Source organism: Penicillium macrosclerotiorum (assembly GCF_028827735.1).
Source record: "Penicillium macrosclerotiorum strain IBT 26536 chromosome Unknown utg000012l_segment0_segment0, whole genome shotgun sequence".
In the NCBI taxonomy this organism is placed as follows: domain Eukaryota; kingdom Fungi; phylum Ascomycota; class Eurotiomycetes; order Eurotiales; family Aspergillaceae; genus Penicillium; species Penicillium macrosclerotiorum.
This window is the reverse complement of record NW_026643091.1, coordinates 323,075-340,403: the sequence shown is the minus strand read 5'-3', so window position 1 is coordinate 340,403 and position 17,329 is coordinate 323,075. Positions and strand designations below refer to the sequence as shown.

Sequence of the window (17,329 nt, the reverse complement as noted above, 5' to 3'; positions counted from 1 at the left end):
TCATTATAAAAGGTGATATCATTAGCTCCAGGCGACATGAATTCGGTCATATGGTGTTCCGCTTTTCTTTCCAGTTGAAATTATATACTCGCGGCAAAGAAGCGAGGCATACAATGTAATGTATAGAGATGATAAAAAATCTAAAGGTACTCATTTAATTGCATAGCTTATTCATTTGAGGCAGCATTCCTCGGTTCTAAGAAGTCAATATATATGGACATGAACTTCTCGTGAATAATAGAAAGCTTGATTGGGGAAAGCCACTCCAAGTACCACATCAGAGGAAAGAGAATTCAAAAGTCAAAATTGAGAGATTTCTATTGAGAGATATCTATCACTTGGATTGATGAGATCACAGCTGACATAGGAATTTTTTCCTCATCAAATGATACCCCAGCAACGCATTGAGCCACCTAAATCTGTAAGGAAGAATACCGCCAACGAATGCGTATCCTCCCAGAGGCAAGTCAACTAAGCCGCCAGCCACCCGCGATAATCGAAAAATAAAATAAATTGAGAACGGGCAGATACATCGAACCAGAATGACTAAAAAAATTGAAAGTGAGGTCCAGTGGTTACTACCATGAGCGAGAATATCGAAAGGCTCCCGTAGATTCATTTATAGAGCCAGGAAAGGCTTTCTAAAAATGCTGGCCATGTTGCCCAATTAGGACTCCGTTCTATTCTCATTTTTCAAGCGAGGCTTGAGTGTCACCATCAGCGCAGGCTTATCCCAGAGGAAATAAACCTTCTGATCGGTCCAATTGGCGCTTTCGGGACACAGCATGAAATCGAAGTGGTACAGCAATTTGCAGAGGATGAGTCTCATCTCACAGTAAGCCAAACTAAGGGAGAAGAGCTGCTTTTTAGTCACAGCAGAGGACAGGGCCGTAGATCCAGTGGACACATACTTTTTACCGAGACAGTTCCTTGGCCCTAGGCTGAAGGGCTGCAAAGCATCCTTTTTATCGCCGTCAAAACGGGCGTCTTTTCCCAACCACCGTTCCGGGATGAAGTTGTCAGGGAGTGCGAAATTTGACGATGAGTGGTAAGTAGCGTAGTGGTGACATGCAACCACTGTCTGCACCAATCGTTAGACAGCTATTATGTGTTGCGGAACATAAATGGCATACTCCCTCTGGAATAAACTGGCCATCAACCATTGCCCCACCCCGTGGAACGACACGCGCCAGGCTTGTTACAAAGGGTGGATACATTCGTAGCGATTCCTCAATGACGGCAGCGAGGTATGGCAAGGTCGCACAGCTTCGAAATGTCATATCTTTATCGTCCGCAAAGCTAGAGCGCACTTCAGTCATAAGTTGATTCATAACTCGCGGATTGGTGCAAAGGTAAAAGATACAGCCCGAAAGGAGTGTCGCCGCTGTCTCACTACCTGCCACGATCAGACTGATACGTAGAGTCAGTCTCGTTCAAAAGGACTGGACAGCTTCACCGGCTTCGGGGCGCAGAAAAAAGAAAACTTACATGAACGCATTAGAGTGAATCTCGGCTCTTGTCATAATTCGCTTTCCTGCCTGGTATTTGCCATTGGATTCGCTCAATCCATTTTGCAGAATGGCCGCCATAAAATCCGGACGCGTAGTTTGAGTTTCTAAGCGCTTGTCCACTCTTTTCGCTGCGAGTTTGAAATGCTCAACAGCCTTTTGCTGGATTCTCCGCGGGATAAAGGCCCTCAGGAATGTGCGAAGAACAGGAAATTGGCGCGTGATGCCGTCCAGTGCCAGAGCTTTGATTGACTTGAAAATTAACTCGATCCAAGGATGCAATTTGCTATCTTTAAGGCAATTAAACGACTCTCCAAAGATCAGGTCGCCTGTGATATCGAATGTAGTGAAGTTCATCCAATGTTTGATATCCACACAGGACGAGGACCTCTGAATCTCGAGGTGTAACTTGAAGATCATTGTATCGACATAGCTGGTGATCAAGCTCTCTTGGTCCCTCAGAGCCCGCTCGGAGAAGGCATGAGAGAGCAGGCGCCTTTGGCGGGCATGGGAAGTATGGTCTACTTCGCAGACGAGGTGATTGACTCCATTGGCAGGGGGCAAGTAATGGGTTCGATCCTTGGGGAAACACCCTCCTGGGCGTGCACCATAGATGTCTCGAAAGGCCTGTGGAGTATTAAACGCCAATTCGTGAGGGCTAATCCGTAGCACCGAGCCGTACTGCTCATGTAGAGCGGTCAGATCCAGATGATGGTGCCCATGCAACACTGACAGCTGACCTGGGATGCGCGAGACTGCCCAGAGCCGCGGACCCGGGAAACGGCGCAGCGGGGACCAACAAAGTTGGTAGACGATACTATATGCCGTGCCAAGTAAGCCCTAGGAGGTTCGCAAACACAACGTATTAGCGCCAATCCACTCCGGGCAAAGGTGATGTAAGCAGCATATGGCCGGGAAATAAAAGACCGGGGGGCTGGTTTGGTTAGGCGAGGGCAGGATGGGTAGCGGTAGGGTCCTGCAGGCGCAAACAAGGACGCACCGAGGGAAGGGGAAATGCAACTTACCAGGAGTATTGCAGACACGCTCCAGAATAGGACACTGGAAGGTGGCTCTGAGAAGAGCATCGTCACTGGCGATCGCAACCAGAAGGGGATGGACCCCAGGGTCTCGCAGATCCCCACGTCCATATTATTTACTTATTTGGGCGCATTGCTTGCGGAGGCGAGATGAACGGGTGGCTCGGAGACCCCTGCTTTGCTCAATCTCGAGCAATTGATATCCTGGGATGACCGAACGATGACCGAAGAAGTTGCGCGTCGCAAGTTGCAAAGTCACACCGGGATGATTCTGGGCTCCCGGCGGGTTGGAGACAGGACGGATGGTCGCAGAGAGGAAATGGACCCTCCACTTGGATTTCAGCCAGAATTGTGCAGATTCACACGTTGGAGTGTTCTCTTGGGCACTTGGAGTGTCTGTGTGGTCGCAGTCGGCGTCTGCGCAACGAAGTCAAGAGGAAGGGAAGAGCAGAAGGCGTAGGAGTGGTACAACGTCCAAGGGGGCTTTGGCCACGATCATAATCACTATTCTACATGGCGCATCTTTTTGCCTCTTGCTCCAATCCTTCTTTGCCCTTCAATTCCCCGTCATCCGTCTTTCGTGCTCCGTCTTTTTCGTCCTCCTCTGCTCCCGCCTCCCCGTTCCAGCCCAATTGCCGACCCAGCTGACTGCTGGTTGAACCAGTCTAAATGGACCGATGATAGGACCATGGTCTCCGACCATACACAATATGCAAGTTGCAATAGGTGTGGACATCTGGATTCCTCAGATCCCGTCGCACACCCGCCAGGAACACCTGGACATCGGTATTCGACCAGCCCAGAACGCGGGTGAAGAGCGCGAGGGAGTAGGACTCGACCGCCATCAGGAGGGAGCACAGATTATATCGCCCTATTTGTTTTTGTACAGGGTCCCTCGACCAGGCGCTGGACGGAACCTGCCACACGAAAACAGCCAGGTCAGTCAGATCGGCCAGATCCCAAGGCCCCCGGAGCGAAAATGTAGGAAAACAGCAAACATGTAGGGACACATGAACAAGAAACACGACGAATCACACGAGGAAAGGGGCAAATGGAGGGCAAGCATCATCATACCTTGTACACCTCATCTCTGACCTCTTCAAAACCCGCCTCCATCAGCCGCTGCCGGTGGCCTTCGGCGATATTCATGGGCCGGTGAAACGCCTCACTGGCCTCATGCAGGCGGCCGAGGAATTCGCACAACGTCGGCGCCAGACGGAGGGAGTCGTCATCTGACCTGAGCGTCACCTCAAACTCCTGCAATTCAACCCAGCCCCCAGGTCGCAGGTGCTGATAGGCCTGGCGCAGCAGCCGCGGCCAGTCCGCGATGGCGCCGCCCAAGTCCCGCGCATGGATAAAGTCAAAGGGCCGGCTCGCATTAAACAACCAGGGTGACTCGGCGTCGTCGACCAGGAATCGGAGGTTAGGCGGCACCCAGGATGGCTGGATCGGACTCAGGTCGGTACCGACGACCTCGGCGCTGGAGTATCTGTCTGCGAAATCGATGGCCCAGATGCCCGTCCCTGTGCCGATGTCTAGGGCGCGTTGGAGATTTGGGTCTACCGGAGCTCGAAACAAGGCTCCGTTAAGGACGAGGTTTCGCACATGGTGAAGGAGGTCTTGTCGATCTTGCTCGGGCTCGTCATTAGGGAGGACGTAGTGGCCTTCGCGGTAAGAATGATACCGGCGTCCGTTTTCGTAGGTGTAATTCTTCACATCGGACAAGAGGGAAGCCGTATAGCTGGAAGTGTCGGAATGATAATTCTCACCAAATATCGAGCTTTCTTCGCCCGTTGTGGATTCTGTGGAAGAGGCATCTCCTGCATTCACTTGGCCATCTTCATCTGCCTCTTGTACGTGGGCCGGGTTTGGTATGACATCAGGCGCTGGCGTTAAGTGTACCACTGGGGAAGGCGCACCCTCAGAGGATTTCGGGTTGCTTAAAACCGGCGGAGAGAAAGCTATTGTGCTTGAATCGCCGGGTGATGGCGATGCCGCTGTCTTTTTTGTCTCCCTCGGAAACACACCTACCTCTAGTAGGTCGGATGGTTGCGGTGAACTCGAGAGCACATAGGGTGTACTTGTCACGGTCTCTTCTCTGCTGCCGTCATCTTCGGCTCCCTCCTCTGGTATGGAAGCTAATTGAGGCGCTACTGCCAGTATATGCTCCGCCGCATCACATTCGGCCTTCGGTGTAGAGTGGATATGGCGGTCCACAAAAGCTAATGACTGCGCTGCATGTTGCTCCAACACTGCATTGCTAGATGTCTCCGTCGCTGGCTCCAGGATCCGTTTCGGATTGCCTTGTGGTGTTAAGGAATTTGTTTCTGCCTCGACTGCTAACGGAGTGATATTGAGAGACTGTATTGGTGAAAGAAGGAAGGAAGACGGGGATGACATGACCTCTCTTGGCCGGGGGCCATCCATCACAATTCGCTGCTCTGGATATGTAGACAATCCCGAGCCTAGCCGAACGGGCTCCATGGCACCATCTCGGTCTTCATACGCGATGAAGCTGGAATCAGACACTGAAGAAGCGGGCAGTGTCATGCCAGTGCCCACGCCAGTCTTGAGGGAAGGCAGGTGGATGCTTTCAGAGCACATCGTGGGATAAAGACACAAGCAGTCGAGCATACTGGCGTTCGTGAGGGTTAGGCCCTCGGTGTGTCTCACAGTAACGGTTTGTGTGTTGAACCAGCTGGTGAAGCAAACTGGTGTAGCAGGTCCAAGAAGTATCTGTCCCCTCAACCGGCTTAACCAGCTTGGCGGCGCCGGGGAGGGTGGGACACTGATTAATGGAGGTTGGAGTCATGAAGTGGAGCTAGTGACACCGCGCTCGCACTGGGTGTGACGCCTTTTGGATCCTATTCCGGGGTCGGCTCTTCCTGTCAGGTGCTGCAGTGTAAGACAAGAGCATGCAAAATGCCCCGGTTGATATCAAACCCCGAGGTCGGATGTTGGACCTGGTGGAGGCTTTGTACGCCAAAACATGCAGCATGCCAGCCGGTAGCCCTAACTCATCCGTCCCGGTTAAAATCGATCTTCGTCGGTAAAGCGAAATCCATCGTTCTCCTTGTTGGAGGTTTGCAATGAGACATCTCCGAGCATGCTATTGTATGTCAATCCCTAAAATAATGCAAAAAGCAATGATCCGAAGCTACGTGCAAGGTTGTACGCCTTCGGAGTCTCTATATTCCGTATTAAGCGAAGTGGATGAATGGATAACATCTACATGCATTCCGACGAATTGTCGCCTTTGAATCCGAAGTCAATCAGATAGTCTGATTCCAGTGAAGGCGACTCACTCTTTTAATTTGTTGTGTAGAGCATCTTTTATCGCTACTCAATATCTCTACTTACTCTCTCTACTTACTCTCTCTACTTACTCTCTCTACTTACTCTCTCTACTTACTCTCTCTACTTACTCTCTCTACTTACTCTCTCTACTTACTCTCTCTACATACTCTCTCTCTACTTAGTCCGGGCACTCTATGTCGAATCAAGAGCATAACTAGGCAAGTTCATTTCGGTCGTGACAGCAGTCCGGGTATTATCTCATGCCTCATGTTCGTATCACAACCTCCTAGCACCGTCCTCTGAGACAAGATCTAGCAAATTCTAATCTCGGTTTAACCGCGCGGTCCAGGACCCCGGCCGAACTTATCAGTCGACCCTGTTCCTCTCGCGTCCGCCGAGTCCACACGTTGCCGCCGTTCGGCTCCGGATGCCTTTACCTCCAGCCCTGCTTGAAGTACGCTAGCACGGAAAATACGCATATGCGCCTCTTCATTGAAAGACCGCAGGCTCTCCAATGTCTTCTCTTGCACCTCCATTCGCAAATCTGTCTGGTTTGAGACGAGGACGCTCTTTTCCAGGTCGATGCGAGCGTCCAAGACTCCCTTTTGAATAAGTTGGATGAGCTCCTGGACGAAGGGTGAGTCGACGCCTGTCGGCTGGGCTTCGCCTCCGACAACAGCCGGGGCAAAGATTGCTGCCATGGAGTCCAGGGTGACACGGCTGAACGGCACCAGATATTGCTTGATCGCCTTGGTGCGAATCTGATTGTAGAGATCTGAGACATGGCGCCGTAGATGGATGTCTAGGAGATAGTCAGTGCGGTAGGCATCTAAAATATCTAAGCAAGGCCGGAACTTGGAATTGCAGAAGAATCCAATCGCGCGGCGAATATGAGGCTCGAGCTCGAGGAAATTCCGGAAGGAACTGTTATCGAGGACACGGAGCTGGAGTTCAACGCGGTTCATAGATGCCAACGCACATAAGCCACCGTAAACGGCGACATCGTTGGGTGTGATTATTTCATTGAAACTGTCGCCCAGGCTAGGGTCTGTCGACAGAAAGCTATTGGCTGCGTCGAGATATGAGCTCGAGTGCATCTGTGCGAGACCCAGAGCCGCGGACATCTTGGGCTGGTTTTTAATCTGGTCGTCGGGTTTTGATTGAGCGTTGCGCAATCGGTGTACATTGGACTGGACATTCAGCCAATCTCCACGCTCGACCGAAACATTGATCAGCTTGAAGAGCATGGAGGCAATGTGATTCGGGGTTGTGCAGTAGTCTCGCATGCGGGAGTACGCTTTCGAGGCTGCAACAAGATCGCCGGTCTCATAGTAGTGGTTCCCGATATCCTCATTGCCCATCTAAAGCAATTCGTCAGTTCAGTATGCACCACAGTGGTATGCCGAGATCAGGGGTCCGTACTCGAATGCTCTCCTTGATTAAATTATTCTTGTATCCGCGAAGCTCCTGGTCCAGCCGATCGTCCTGTGTCCTGACTGTGCGTTGGACATTCTGAACCCACGCTGAGTCGAGGGTGGCGCTCTCCTCGTTCGGTGCTACCTCCGCCAGCGCGCGAACTGCCTTTTCATAATTTGCGACATCTTTTCCGGACTTGGCTTCGATGATTGCGGACTTTAGGGCTTCGACAGAGAGGACAGTAGATGTGGTGCCTATGAGGTACAAGCGGTCGAATCGGGTGCGGCCTAGAGTATGCACACCGTTAGGAGTCTGGCTGTATAGATGCTTAGAGCATTGACAACATACCGGTGTAATTCGCGATATATGACTCGAGATCAAATTTTGGGGGGTCTGCCAGAGTTCAAATATTAGTTCTCAAGCTTTCTGGCGAGCCAGAGCAGTTCTCAGCGGGCTTTGTTGTCGGATAGCCCCGCAGGAGGATCACCGTACCGTGGACTTTGACTCGAGTAATATTCTCTGTGTTTTCGCTTCCATTTGCATTCCCAGCGGATGTGATTCCTGGAGAAAATGCTGCAGGTAGGCGTACTCGGTCTCTAGCGGAGTGGGCGTCTGGCAGGGTGTCCATCTCGCCTGCGCTGCACAGCCCGGGAGACGCTGAACTGATCTAGACACGCGCTGAAAGAGAGAGACGGAGAAAGTAAATGCAAGACAGCAGCTTTTCCTTGGTATTGAGAGCGCAACGGCCCTGGCAGCAGCTGGGTGAAGGTCAAAAGGCTGTCTTGTGACTGGGCCAGCAATGCGGGTTGATCATTGTGATGGCTCGTCATTCAGATATCGGCAAAAAGATACCGCCTGGAGCACCGCCATTTCAGCCTCCACAGCAGGTTGTGTCAAACCACGACCAGAATCAAAGTAAAAATTCAGAGATTATTTAGTTTTTGGTGCTTGGACCATTTGCACTCATTAAGATCTTTGATATTTTCGCTTACAACATTTCAAACCGATTATTCATTTTTGCCTCAGGCGTTCCCCGGAATCCCGAGGTCTCCCCAGAGCCTCGGGACTGTGAGTAATCACGAAATCATTGGACTCGACCCTCCTTTTACCTTACCGAGTACTAATCACCAGGGCTGTGCCCACGGCAAATAATCATTGATTTCTGCGATGACTGGATGATTAATTGATGCAATAATCTCGGGCCGTGGGAGAAACAATTCGCCTGCAGGACATGCCGATACTATTTATCAGGTCGCATCGACAGAAATACATAAACCGAGCTCCAGTACTCCCCGCATTTCGATATCGGTACAACTCACACAGCCACGCAATACCACAATGTCATCTTCTAAACCTGTCGCCCTGATCATGGGCGCATCTCGAGGCATCGGTCGCCAAGTGGCTGTCGACCTGGCCAAAAATGGCTACGCAGGTGCGAAAGCATGCACGTCAACTTGACCCAAACGCTCTGACCATCTACCATAGTAATGCTGGCGGCAAAGACAGCCTCGGATGCATCCAAGACTGTGCCGTTTCCGCCTGACCCGAATTCCTCACAATCAACTATCAACACAGTAGAGCGTGAGATCCGAGAGGCTGGCGGCTCCGCCGCCACGGTTGTTGTGGACGTCCGCGACGCAGCTCAGATCCAACAGGCCGTCGATGAGACGGTACGGGTCTTCGGCAATTTGGATGTCCTTATATACAATTCTGGGGCGATCTGGTGGTCGTCGGTGGAAAATACCCCCCTCAAGCGCTTCAAGCTCATGCAACAGATTAACCCCGAGGGTTTGTATGCCACGGTCCAGGCGACGTTGCCGTATTTCGAAAAGAATGGCTGGAAGGGCCGGATTGTAGTTGTCTCGCCTCCGATCTACTCGCGCTTTTTTCGGGGCAAGACCGCGTATGCGATGGGTAAGTGGAGATTGGATTGGAAGAAAGTAGAAGAGGTAGATAGGTGGTGCTGACGAGTTCGGTATAGGGAAGGTTGGCATGAGTGTGTTGGTCAAGGGTCTCGCAATGGACTTTGTGCGCCAGGAGCGTAACGAGATGGCCATCAACAGCATTTGGCCTGCATCGGTATGGCTGGATGTCCCAGCTTTTAGAAGACGCACAGCTGATATTTGATACAGTCTATTGAATCTGCTGCAACAGAACACAATAAATCCTCAGACAAGTCCTACAAGAAGGACTTGAGAAAACCCGTATGTGAAATTCCCCAGATATCCCATTGTATGGCCTGTCTCATTGCTCATAAACCGAAAGACCATCTTCTCCGACGCGATTATTGAAATGCTGCGGGCCCCGGCAGCTACTGTGAACGGACTTTTAGATACCGATGAGGACTTTCTCCGGGAAAAATGTGGTGTCACTGATTTCTCCAAATACTCAGTCATCCCAGGGTCCACACCTCGCCGCATCATGCCGCTTAGATTCCCTGTCTTGGAAGTTGCTGAACAGGATGACGAGGGGCAGAGAATGGATAGTACGAAAATCCGTGCTGCGAAGATGTGAATTAGCCATTAAGTTCTCTCAATGTCTATTTTAGAAGAAATATATCTCTCATCAGCCATGAATTTTTTGATCACTAGTCCTTTTATGAAGCGAATATAATAACCTCTCTTTCCCCCTCTCCTTTTGCATGACTTCCCTACTCCCACTAGTACACTATTTGAACACAGTGTTTAGAATATTGGCGCTCGGTATTCTGTGCATCTCGCTTGAAATGGAACAATGTAAAGATAGGAATTCATGTGTTAATTTATGAGCGTTCTCTGGTCATTTAGAGTGCGATGGCCCTTAAATTATAAGGTTTCAAATTGAACACCAATTTCTTGGCATCATATATATTCAAAACTGCCTTTAATTCATACACGGAGTTGATCTGTTTATTTGATGGACACGTTTGAAAGACTAGGTGGACATTAATAAATTGTTTCAAATTAAAGGGTTTGATTAACGGAACTTCATTAACCGAGCAAAGTTTAGGTTCAAACAGTAAATTATGAACTCTGCAATATGAAAATTCTAGCGAAATTGCAGCATTCATGATAGGTCGTGTCTGAATGAGGAAAACTTAATCGAAGCAAGAACACAAAAAAAAACAAATTAGATCCGGGCCTGATTAATGCAAAAAATTCAACAAGGCAAGCCGCTCAATGCTAAGGAAACAAAAAAGTGACATCGGGGACAATCGACAAACACCGGCCCGGGTGCCCCTCTTTCTCTGGAGAGTTGGCACTTGCGAGCTGAGCCTGTCACATGGTGTTCCAGCAATAATTAAGAGAGATCTTTACAGCAAAACTGCGAACCCAGTCACGAGCCCACCGACCAGAACACAGAGCCCATACACATGGCCCCTTTCGACCGAGTATGGCCGCGGTGCTCCGCCCGTTGCCTCACCGGTTGTGAGAATATTGCCGGGAGTTGTGCTGGTGGCGGCGGCAGAGCTGGTGGTGGTGGTGGTGGAGACGTTCACGCGGGGAGGGTCCTGGGCTCCACAAGGATGATCGCTGCGACAGGCAGACTGGCAGGCCGAGTTATCGCAGGCATTGACACACTGGGTGCCAGCCTCAGTGCAGATGTAGTAGGGCAGGGTCTGAGAGTACTCGGAGGCATTAGGGGAAACGTTGTTGCTGCAGATACAGCTGTAGGTCAGGGTTTCCTGGAAAGCATCAGTATGGGCGACTGCGGCCTGGATTCATTCAGCACTCGATGGAAGTTACTCACAGCTGTGCAGTTGTTCGCGATGGGGACCCCGGAGGAGAATTGGAGGCAGATAAGAGGACATGAAGACTTTTGGGAGTTGCACCAAACCTCTGAAGGTCACATGTTAGTGGTAGAAGTTTTGTGAGTAGGTTGACACAGCGACTCACGGCGAGTAGACAGCGGCACTGAGCTTGGATCGATCGTTTGACTGCTCACCAAGGTGGCAGCTGAAGCGATGGCCAGCAGCAGCTTGGACAACATTCTAGCTAGCAGTCTGGGGGTGCGGAAGATGATGTTCGTGGATTTGGCTGTGGAGAAATGGATAAAAAAAAAGCGACTTGACCGTGGGTGTGTCTAAAGGATGACCGTCAACATCGGCTACTCGCCACGCAGCAAAGAAGTAAAAATAGCATGTGGGGAGGGAGGGTATGTGCATGGAATGAAGGGAGCCAGAGGGCAGACCGGACAGCCGCCATGTCTTAGAACGTACCCCGGGGAGTGGATTCCTGGGCAGCTTCTCGAACAGGCTCGGAATGAGGTAGGAGCACGATCGTGGTCTAAGCTTTGGATGTAGCGACAGATGAAGCGAGGAACAGCTAGAAGTGGAGTTACAAGAAAGGAGAAAGGGGGAAACAAAAGAGCGAGGAAGATCAGAAGAAAAAGAAAAGCGAGAAGGGTCCAGCACGATAGTGCGATAATGCGATAACGAGATCACGCGGACCCTGAATATCGAATCCCGTCCGCCATCCTCCGTATATTTGGCACCAACTCACACCAATTCGCGCCAATGGGCACTAGAATGCTAGCGAGGGCACGGGCTCTGCTAGTGGACGCAGACCAGCAAGCACACTCAGCGAAACTAGGGCCGACGGGGGCCATTGCCTGATCACACCGAGGGATTGTGATCCACAGGGAAGTCGTACATGACTTGTGCAGTACATCAAGACCTGGCACTACCTACATGACGGGGGACGGGGTGAGGAGTAAGGATCCCGAGATGATAAACCCGAACACCCTGGTTGACAGCCAAGAGCAGACGAACTAGCCGACATGTCGATCCGGGGAGCGCGTCTAGCGATCACAACCCTATCCCTGGGGATCCCTATCCCTTTCTATTCGGCTACTTTGCAGTGTCAATGGATGCCGCAAATCATCCCATATGCAGTGATGCTATGGAGCTTGAGATGAGTGTCACCGCCATTTACTCCTCGACCAGCTGCTGCCCCAACTGCAGGCGAACCCCGACCCCTCGAGTGTTGGAATCCTGTGGAAGAGGAAAAAAGGGTCGATAAGGTGGATGTCTCACTTTAGCAGCTGCGCCGATCAACGACGCTTAGCCAGGATAGGGTTAGTGTGGTTGAAGGAGGGTCCAGTTCGGGAACCACTCTCCTGACGAGGATGGAGAAGCAGGGGTGGACACATGAACGGAGAGGCAAGAGAGAAGCCGGAAGGACTGCAGAGCTGCAGACCGGTAAGCTATGGCCATGTCAAGTGTATATGGAAGGACCGATCAGAGAGCAATGTGGTTCCATCTCGGCCGTTTGTGGAAGATGGATGGATTCCCGGTCTAACAACAAACACGCTGGAGAATGAAGTGGCCGCTTATCTAATCCCGACCTCCTTGCGAAACCACCCGGCACATCCGCTCTTTGACTTCCTGACTTCCGCGCCCCTTTCCAAGCTAAATTCTCATCTAGTCGCTTGGACTCGGACCCCGGTTTCAAGGTAAGTGCCAATGTTTCTGTTTCATTGAGGCTTTCGCCTGATCTTGCCCATTCCTGGCCCCCGCGCCCCCCCTCCAAATGTCAAAGTACCGCGCCAGATCAGATCACCTTCTGTAACGGTCTCTCCCCGCATGGACCCAATCATGGACCCCGTGCCTCCGCATGAAACATACATCCGGCCTAACCTGATATCAACTCGGGTGACACCCACGTTCAAAGTAAATAGCATTTTTGCTGACACTCCATTGCCACTGATAGCCCCTCGCTACAGGACCCTCCCAAGGCCCGGCCAACATCTAATGGATGGAGCCAGCGACTGAGGAGGCCGGTTCGGCACCTCGGCCGCGGCCGCCGCTCTCCTCTCCGCCCCCGGACCTCCAATTCAGCCCCGCAGTGCCTCATCCCACCCAGCCGGAACCAAATATCACCAACCATGACCATGACAATAGCAGTGGCAATGCAACGCCCTCCGCCCCATTCCCGGATAGCTCAACAACCTCAACCCCCAAGTCTCGCCCGGCGTCGGGGGTTGTTCCTCCCTGGTGGCAACGACATGAGCGGAATGCCTCCCGCGTATCTCAAACCTCGCTGGCCCACTCCACGAAGATCACCTTAGAGGATCATACGGTGGATCCAGACTCGGAGACGACTCGGGGACTCTGGGCACGCAGCGTCTCCATCGACGACTATGTGGTCGTGCAGGGAAAGACGGGAGTGGGATCTTATGTCGTTTGGAACTGCACGATACAAACACTCGATGTAGGTTCGAATCCAGGAATCGAGTATACTATAATATCCAGTTGTTCTAATGGGGATGTGAATTTTCTAGGGTGGCCCAATTGTCGTCCGCATGAGGTATGATTTTCTGTTCCCTTCGAGAACTGCTCTTCCATCACGGCACGAGGCTGATCTGATGTTGGACGTCTCGGGGCTATAGGTACTCCGAATTTGACGATCTGCGGCAACGTCTTGAATTTTCCTTCCCGCACGCGAAGAGTGCCCTCCCTGCTCTCCCTCCTAAGAGTGTGCTTTGTATGTCCTTGCCATGCTCTTCCTCATCACTGACCCCCGTTGCTGATTTCCCCCAGTTAAATTCCGCCCTAAGTTCCTCGAGTCACGACGCATCGGACTGGAGTATTTTCTTAAGTGAGTATTTTCTCTTTCCGTCTCACCTGCTCAACGAATTTATCCTAATGATTTTCTTGCAGTTGTGTGCTCCTGAACCCCGAGTTCTCCAGCTCACCCGTTGTAAAAGATTTTCTCTTTGGCAGAATTTCATAAATGCGATATGCCCTCATTTGGGTCCTTCAGGCTTTCTTCCTCAGCTCCAACCACTGGTGTCACGCACAGATGTCTGTATATAAAAATATTGCGAGCTTGGACGGCATCTTTTTTCTCCCTCATTGGTTCCGGATTTCCTCATTGGCGCTTTCTTTCCTATTTCCCTTTCCCATGCAGAGCAGGTTATTCCGTGTCTCAGGCCGAAGCACATACTCTGACTCTGTACTCCAAACCCAAGGTCTTGGAGAGACCGTGTGTACATTTTCTAATATCCAAATCTCTGTCCCGTAAGATTTTCACAACTATTTGACCAAAATGATATACTCTCCTGGTCTTCTACTTCTCCATTCATGATACCTCGAAGCAAGACGATAAAATAAAAACCCTGTACTTAGAGAACTCTGTAGCTAAAATTTCGGGACGAGTAGTCGCAGGGACTCAGCCGGCCGCCAGCTTGTTGCAGTCCCCGACAGGCGCGGACCAGGGAAAACGGAGGATATACCGAGGTAATATGGGGATATTGGGGGATATGTGGAGGAGACCCTGAGATCTGCAATGTTTGCCTATACAATCGACATGATATCCGACTGGCAGACGTCTCCTCGAGTCATGGTTCATGAATATACAATGGTGGTATCAATTTCGTGTATCAGGCAATTATAACTTTCAAAAGAGAGTCTCTATGTACCAAATACGAAAAGAACAAAAAACAGTCAATCCCTTACTGTACAGATTCCGCGGGTGCATATAATACGACAAACGGCCATAATCCGGTGCAATGTGCTTCCCCAGCTCCCCAGCTCCCCCAATTTCGATATCAAGATAAAAGTATCCCGTCGCCAAAAGAAAAGAACAAAAGAAAAGAAGAAGAGCCAGACATCGCATTGTTCATGGGCGAGGAACAGAAGACAAAAAAGAAAAAAAGATTAATCAAGGGTAGTAGAAAGCAAAGAGTGGAAGCGATTCAACCATTTCCAGCAAGTAGATGATTCGGTGAATCTGTGAGCGCGGGTTGTTGGCTTGAAGCGGATGATTTTGATTTCCGGGCCGCAACCCACGCCCGGAAATCCGCCCACAAGATCTTGCGTAGACTGATATTGGCCATATGAATCATCGCCAGCAGATGACGAGGTCCCGGCATGCCAGCCGGGAAGACAAGGTATAGACCCGAATCTTGGAGGGAATCCGGGCGAAATTTATCATGATACGCCTTCTTGCCGTGAATAGGAAGCCTATGGAATGTGTGGCTGTATAGGTCGCGGGTGAGCTTTGCCAGTGGTCCTGGTATACCGGAAATATCCTCGGGAGAAAGTGAGTGCACTGGCTCGAAGCCGAAGCCTAGGTACGAGGCGCTCGCGCGGTGCAGCAGGGCCATGGCAGCAACAATCAGTAAGTCACTGATACCCTTCGGGCTACCCGGGGCTGCGATGCACGGATCGACGTGATATCCGCCACAGCCGAGCTTGCGCAATGCGGCAAAGCCACTGATTTGCCCGTCTGGCCCGCGGCTATACACGAAGGTCATTAGGGTGGGTAGCGCGAAAGGGTCATATACTGTGATGAAAGCCTGTGGGCCCGCGGCATGGTTGCGTTCAGCACGCCAAGTATCATACACTGCGATTAGCTCTGCCTGTAGCTGGGCATCGGTGCCGTGTACGGCTGGGGCATATACACCGAGCGAGGTGGCCCCTTTGTGCGGATTGAGTAATTGGCGGGTTTGGACGGCGATCCGTTTGCCGCCACGCTCGAGTAGAACCTCGTTAGTCTGGGGGTTGAGCACGCGCTCCGTGCCAAATCGAATCGTCGCCCAGCCCTGTGGTTGGGCATAGTGCTTCACGAAGTGCTCGCTTGCACCCATGAAGGCGATCCCCCAGTGATGCCGATGTCGGTAGGAAGCAAATTCTTCTAACAACCCCAGAATCATTTCGGGCTCGCAAAGCGGATCTCCTCCAACGATGGCCACCCGGTTGTGGATCTTAAAAGACAGCGCCGCTGTGCGGGATGTATTGACGAAGAATCGATAACTGCGATCCATGATTCCCATGTGTGCAACGCGACCAAACTGGGCCGTTAATCTCTGGATGGCTGTCATTGTGGTGAAATCGTCTAGACAGAAAACATCCCCCTGTGGGCGACCATTTGTGTTCTGGTGATTGCTGCTGTTGCTGCTGCTGCTGCTGCTGCTCTCGTCGTGGAGGCTCATCTGGAGGGATTCTCTGCTGGACTGATATTGACGGCCGAGTGTTGGAACCACGGTGGACGGAGGCAAAAGACTGATATCATGCGAATCACGGTCGTCTAAGCTCGTGGGCGGAGTGCTCTCGATCCCGGTCAAGGTGCGGCTACTGCTGCTTCTTGAACTGGCCGATGACGAGGTTGTAAGGGCGGTGGTGAGGTTGCCGCGGCGGTGATCCACGACTGGGACGCTCGAGATGGAGGAATTCAAGGGGTCGTCTAGTTTGGAGGTGCTGTAGAGCTGCTCAACCAATGCATCGCCCAGCTCGTCTAGTAACAATGATTTCTTCGGGTTGGAGCCAACCATATCGACCGCATTGGTTTTGCGTCCACCGCGACGGCCGCGCCGCTTCTTCTCTGGTGCTGGCGATGGGAGTTTGGTCGATGCATTCGATAGGTCTGCCGCAGTGGTGATCATGATGGGTGGTACAACCTCACCAGTTGGCGCCATGATGCAAACACAGAGGAGAAGGAATTGCAGAAGAGAGTACAAGGGAGTTGCACTTGCGCACTCGAGTCGATCGCCCGGTTGGGAAAGCGAACGAGCAGTCTGGAGTCAGTAAGCACGAGCGTCAGCCTCCCCCTGGATCTAGGTCAATCGTGCGCAATTGCTCAGGGCTGTGATATTGTCAAGTAACAAAAGCCGGTGTCGACTCTTCCAGAGCTAGCGGGAGGTTAGAAGGTAGAAGGTAGAAGTTGCGAGTTGCGAGTTGCAGGTTGCAGGTTAGAGATTGGAGGCTGGAAGAGGAGACGCGACCAAAAGAAAGCATCCAAAGAAAGAAAAATAGTGTAACCCGGAGTGACGAAACCAGAAAGTCCAGGAGTCTCATTGTTGGAATCGAGGAGTCTTCTGGACAGTATAAAAATAAAGAGCATTCTAGACGCCCCAGTCAAGTAGCCGAAGGCGACGGCAGGACCGCCTGAAGGTACCCACCGAGTACCTCGTTCTTTCCTTTGCACCGCCAGGCGGCGTCTCTCTAACGTCCCCGACGAGGTATATCCCAGGTCCTCTTTCTCTTGGATGAGCCGCACCCCTCGCTTTCACTGCCACTGCGCCCCATATGTCTGTATGACCAAAATACAAATAATACATTCTCGACCAACAAACCCTTACGAGTGACCT

The 17,329-nt window shown here is 51.5% G+C and overlaps 7 protein-coding genes across 7 annotated transcripts; 2 read left to right on the top strand and 5 right to left on the bottom strand.

The window, feature by feature from the left end:
• Positions 1-667: 667 nt before the first annotated feature.
• Positions 668-2,593, bottom strand: N7462_011508 (cytochrome P450; the record flags this gene model as incomplete). The annotated part of the gene is made up of 4 exons (XM_057083222.1): positions 668-1,081; positions 1,203-1,299; positions 1,489-2,348; positions 2,534-2,593. The coding sequence occupies 4 exons, from the start codon at positions 2,591-2,593 to the stop codon at positions 668-670; spliced, it is 1,431 nt and encodes a 476-aa protein (XP_056927961.1).
• Positions 2,594-3,613: 1,020 nt separating this feature from the next.
• N7462_011507 (class I SAM-dependent methyltransferase) lies at positions 3,614-5,149 on the bottom strand (the record flags this gene model as incomplete). Its single annotated transcript, XM_057083221.1, has 1 exon — positions 3,614-5,149. The coding sequence occupies one exon, from the start codon at positions 5,147-5,149 to the stop codon at positions 3,614-3,616; it is 1,536 nt and encodes a 511-aa protein (XP_056927960.1).
• Positions 5,150-6,174: 1,025 nt separating this feature from the next.
• On the bottom strand, positions 6,175-7,886 carry N7462_011506 (COP9 signalosome complex subunit 1; the record flags this gene model as incomplete). Its single annotated transcript, XM_057083220.1, has 4 exons — positions 6,175-7,203; positions 7,265-7,545; positions 7,607-7,651; positions 7,751-7,886. 4 exons carry the CDS (start codon positions 7,884-7,886, stop codon positions 6,175-6,177), a joined length of 1,491 nt encoding a protein of 496 aa, XP_056927959.1.
• Positions 7,887-8,596: 710 nt separating this feature from the next.
• N7462_011505 (uncharacterized protein) lies at positions 8,597-9,772 on the top strand (the record flags this gene model as incomplete). Its single annotated transcript, XM_057083219.1, has 5 exons — positions 8,597-8,690; positions 8,744-9,172; positions 9,240-9,337; positions 9,391-9,462; positions 9,524-9,772. The coding sequence occupies 5 exons, from the start codon at positions 8,597-8,599 to the stop codon at positions 9,770-9,772; spliced, it is 942 nt and encodes a 313-aa protein (XP_056927958.1).
• Positions 9,773-10,550: 778 nt separating this feature from the next.
• N7462_011504 (uncharacterized protein) lies at positions 10,551-11,227 on the bottom strand (the record flags this gene model as incomplete). Its single annotated transcript, XM_057083218.1, has 3 exons — positions 10,551-10,922; positions 10,988-11,076; positions 11,134-11,227. The coding sequence occupies 3 exons, from the start codon at positions 11,225-11,227 to the stop codon at positions 10,551-10,553; spliced, it is 555 nt and encodes a 184-aa protein (XP_056927957.1).
• A 1,766-nt stretch (positions 11,228-12,993) lies between these two features.
• N7462_011503 (PX domain-containing protein YPT35) lies at positions 12,994-13,971 on the top strand (the record flags this gene model as incomplete). Its single annotated transcript, XM_057083217.1, has 5 exons — positions 12,994-13,449; positions 13,520-13,545; positions 13,628-13,722; positions 13,779-13,836; positions 13,899-13,971. The coding sequence occupies 5 exons, from the start codon at positions 12,994-12,996 to the stop codon at positions 13,969-13,971; spliced, it is 708 nt and encodes a 235-aa protein (XP_056927956.1).
• Positions 13,972-14,935: 964 nt separating this feature from the next.
• ergS lies at positions 14,936-16,657 on the bottom strand (the record flags this gene model as incomplete). The annotated part of the gene is made up of 1 exon (XM_057083216.1): positions 14,936-16,657. One exon carries the CDS (start codon positions 16,655-16,657, stop codon positions 14,936-14,938), a length of 1,722 nt encoding a protein of 573 aa, XP_056927955.1.
• Positions 16,658-17,329: the final 672 nt, after the last annotated feature.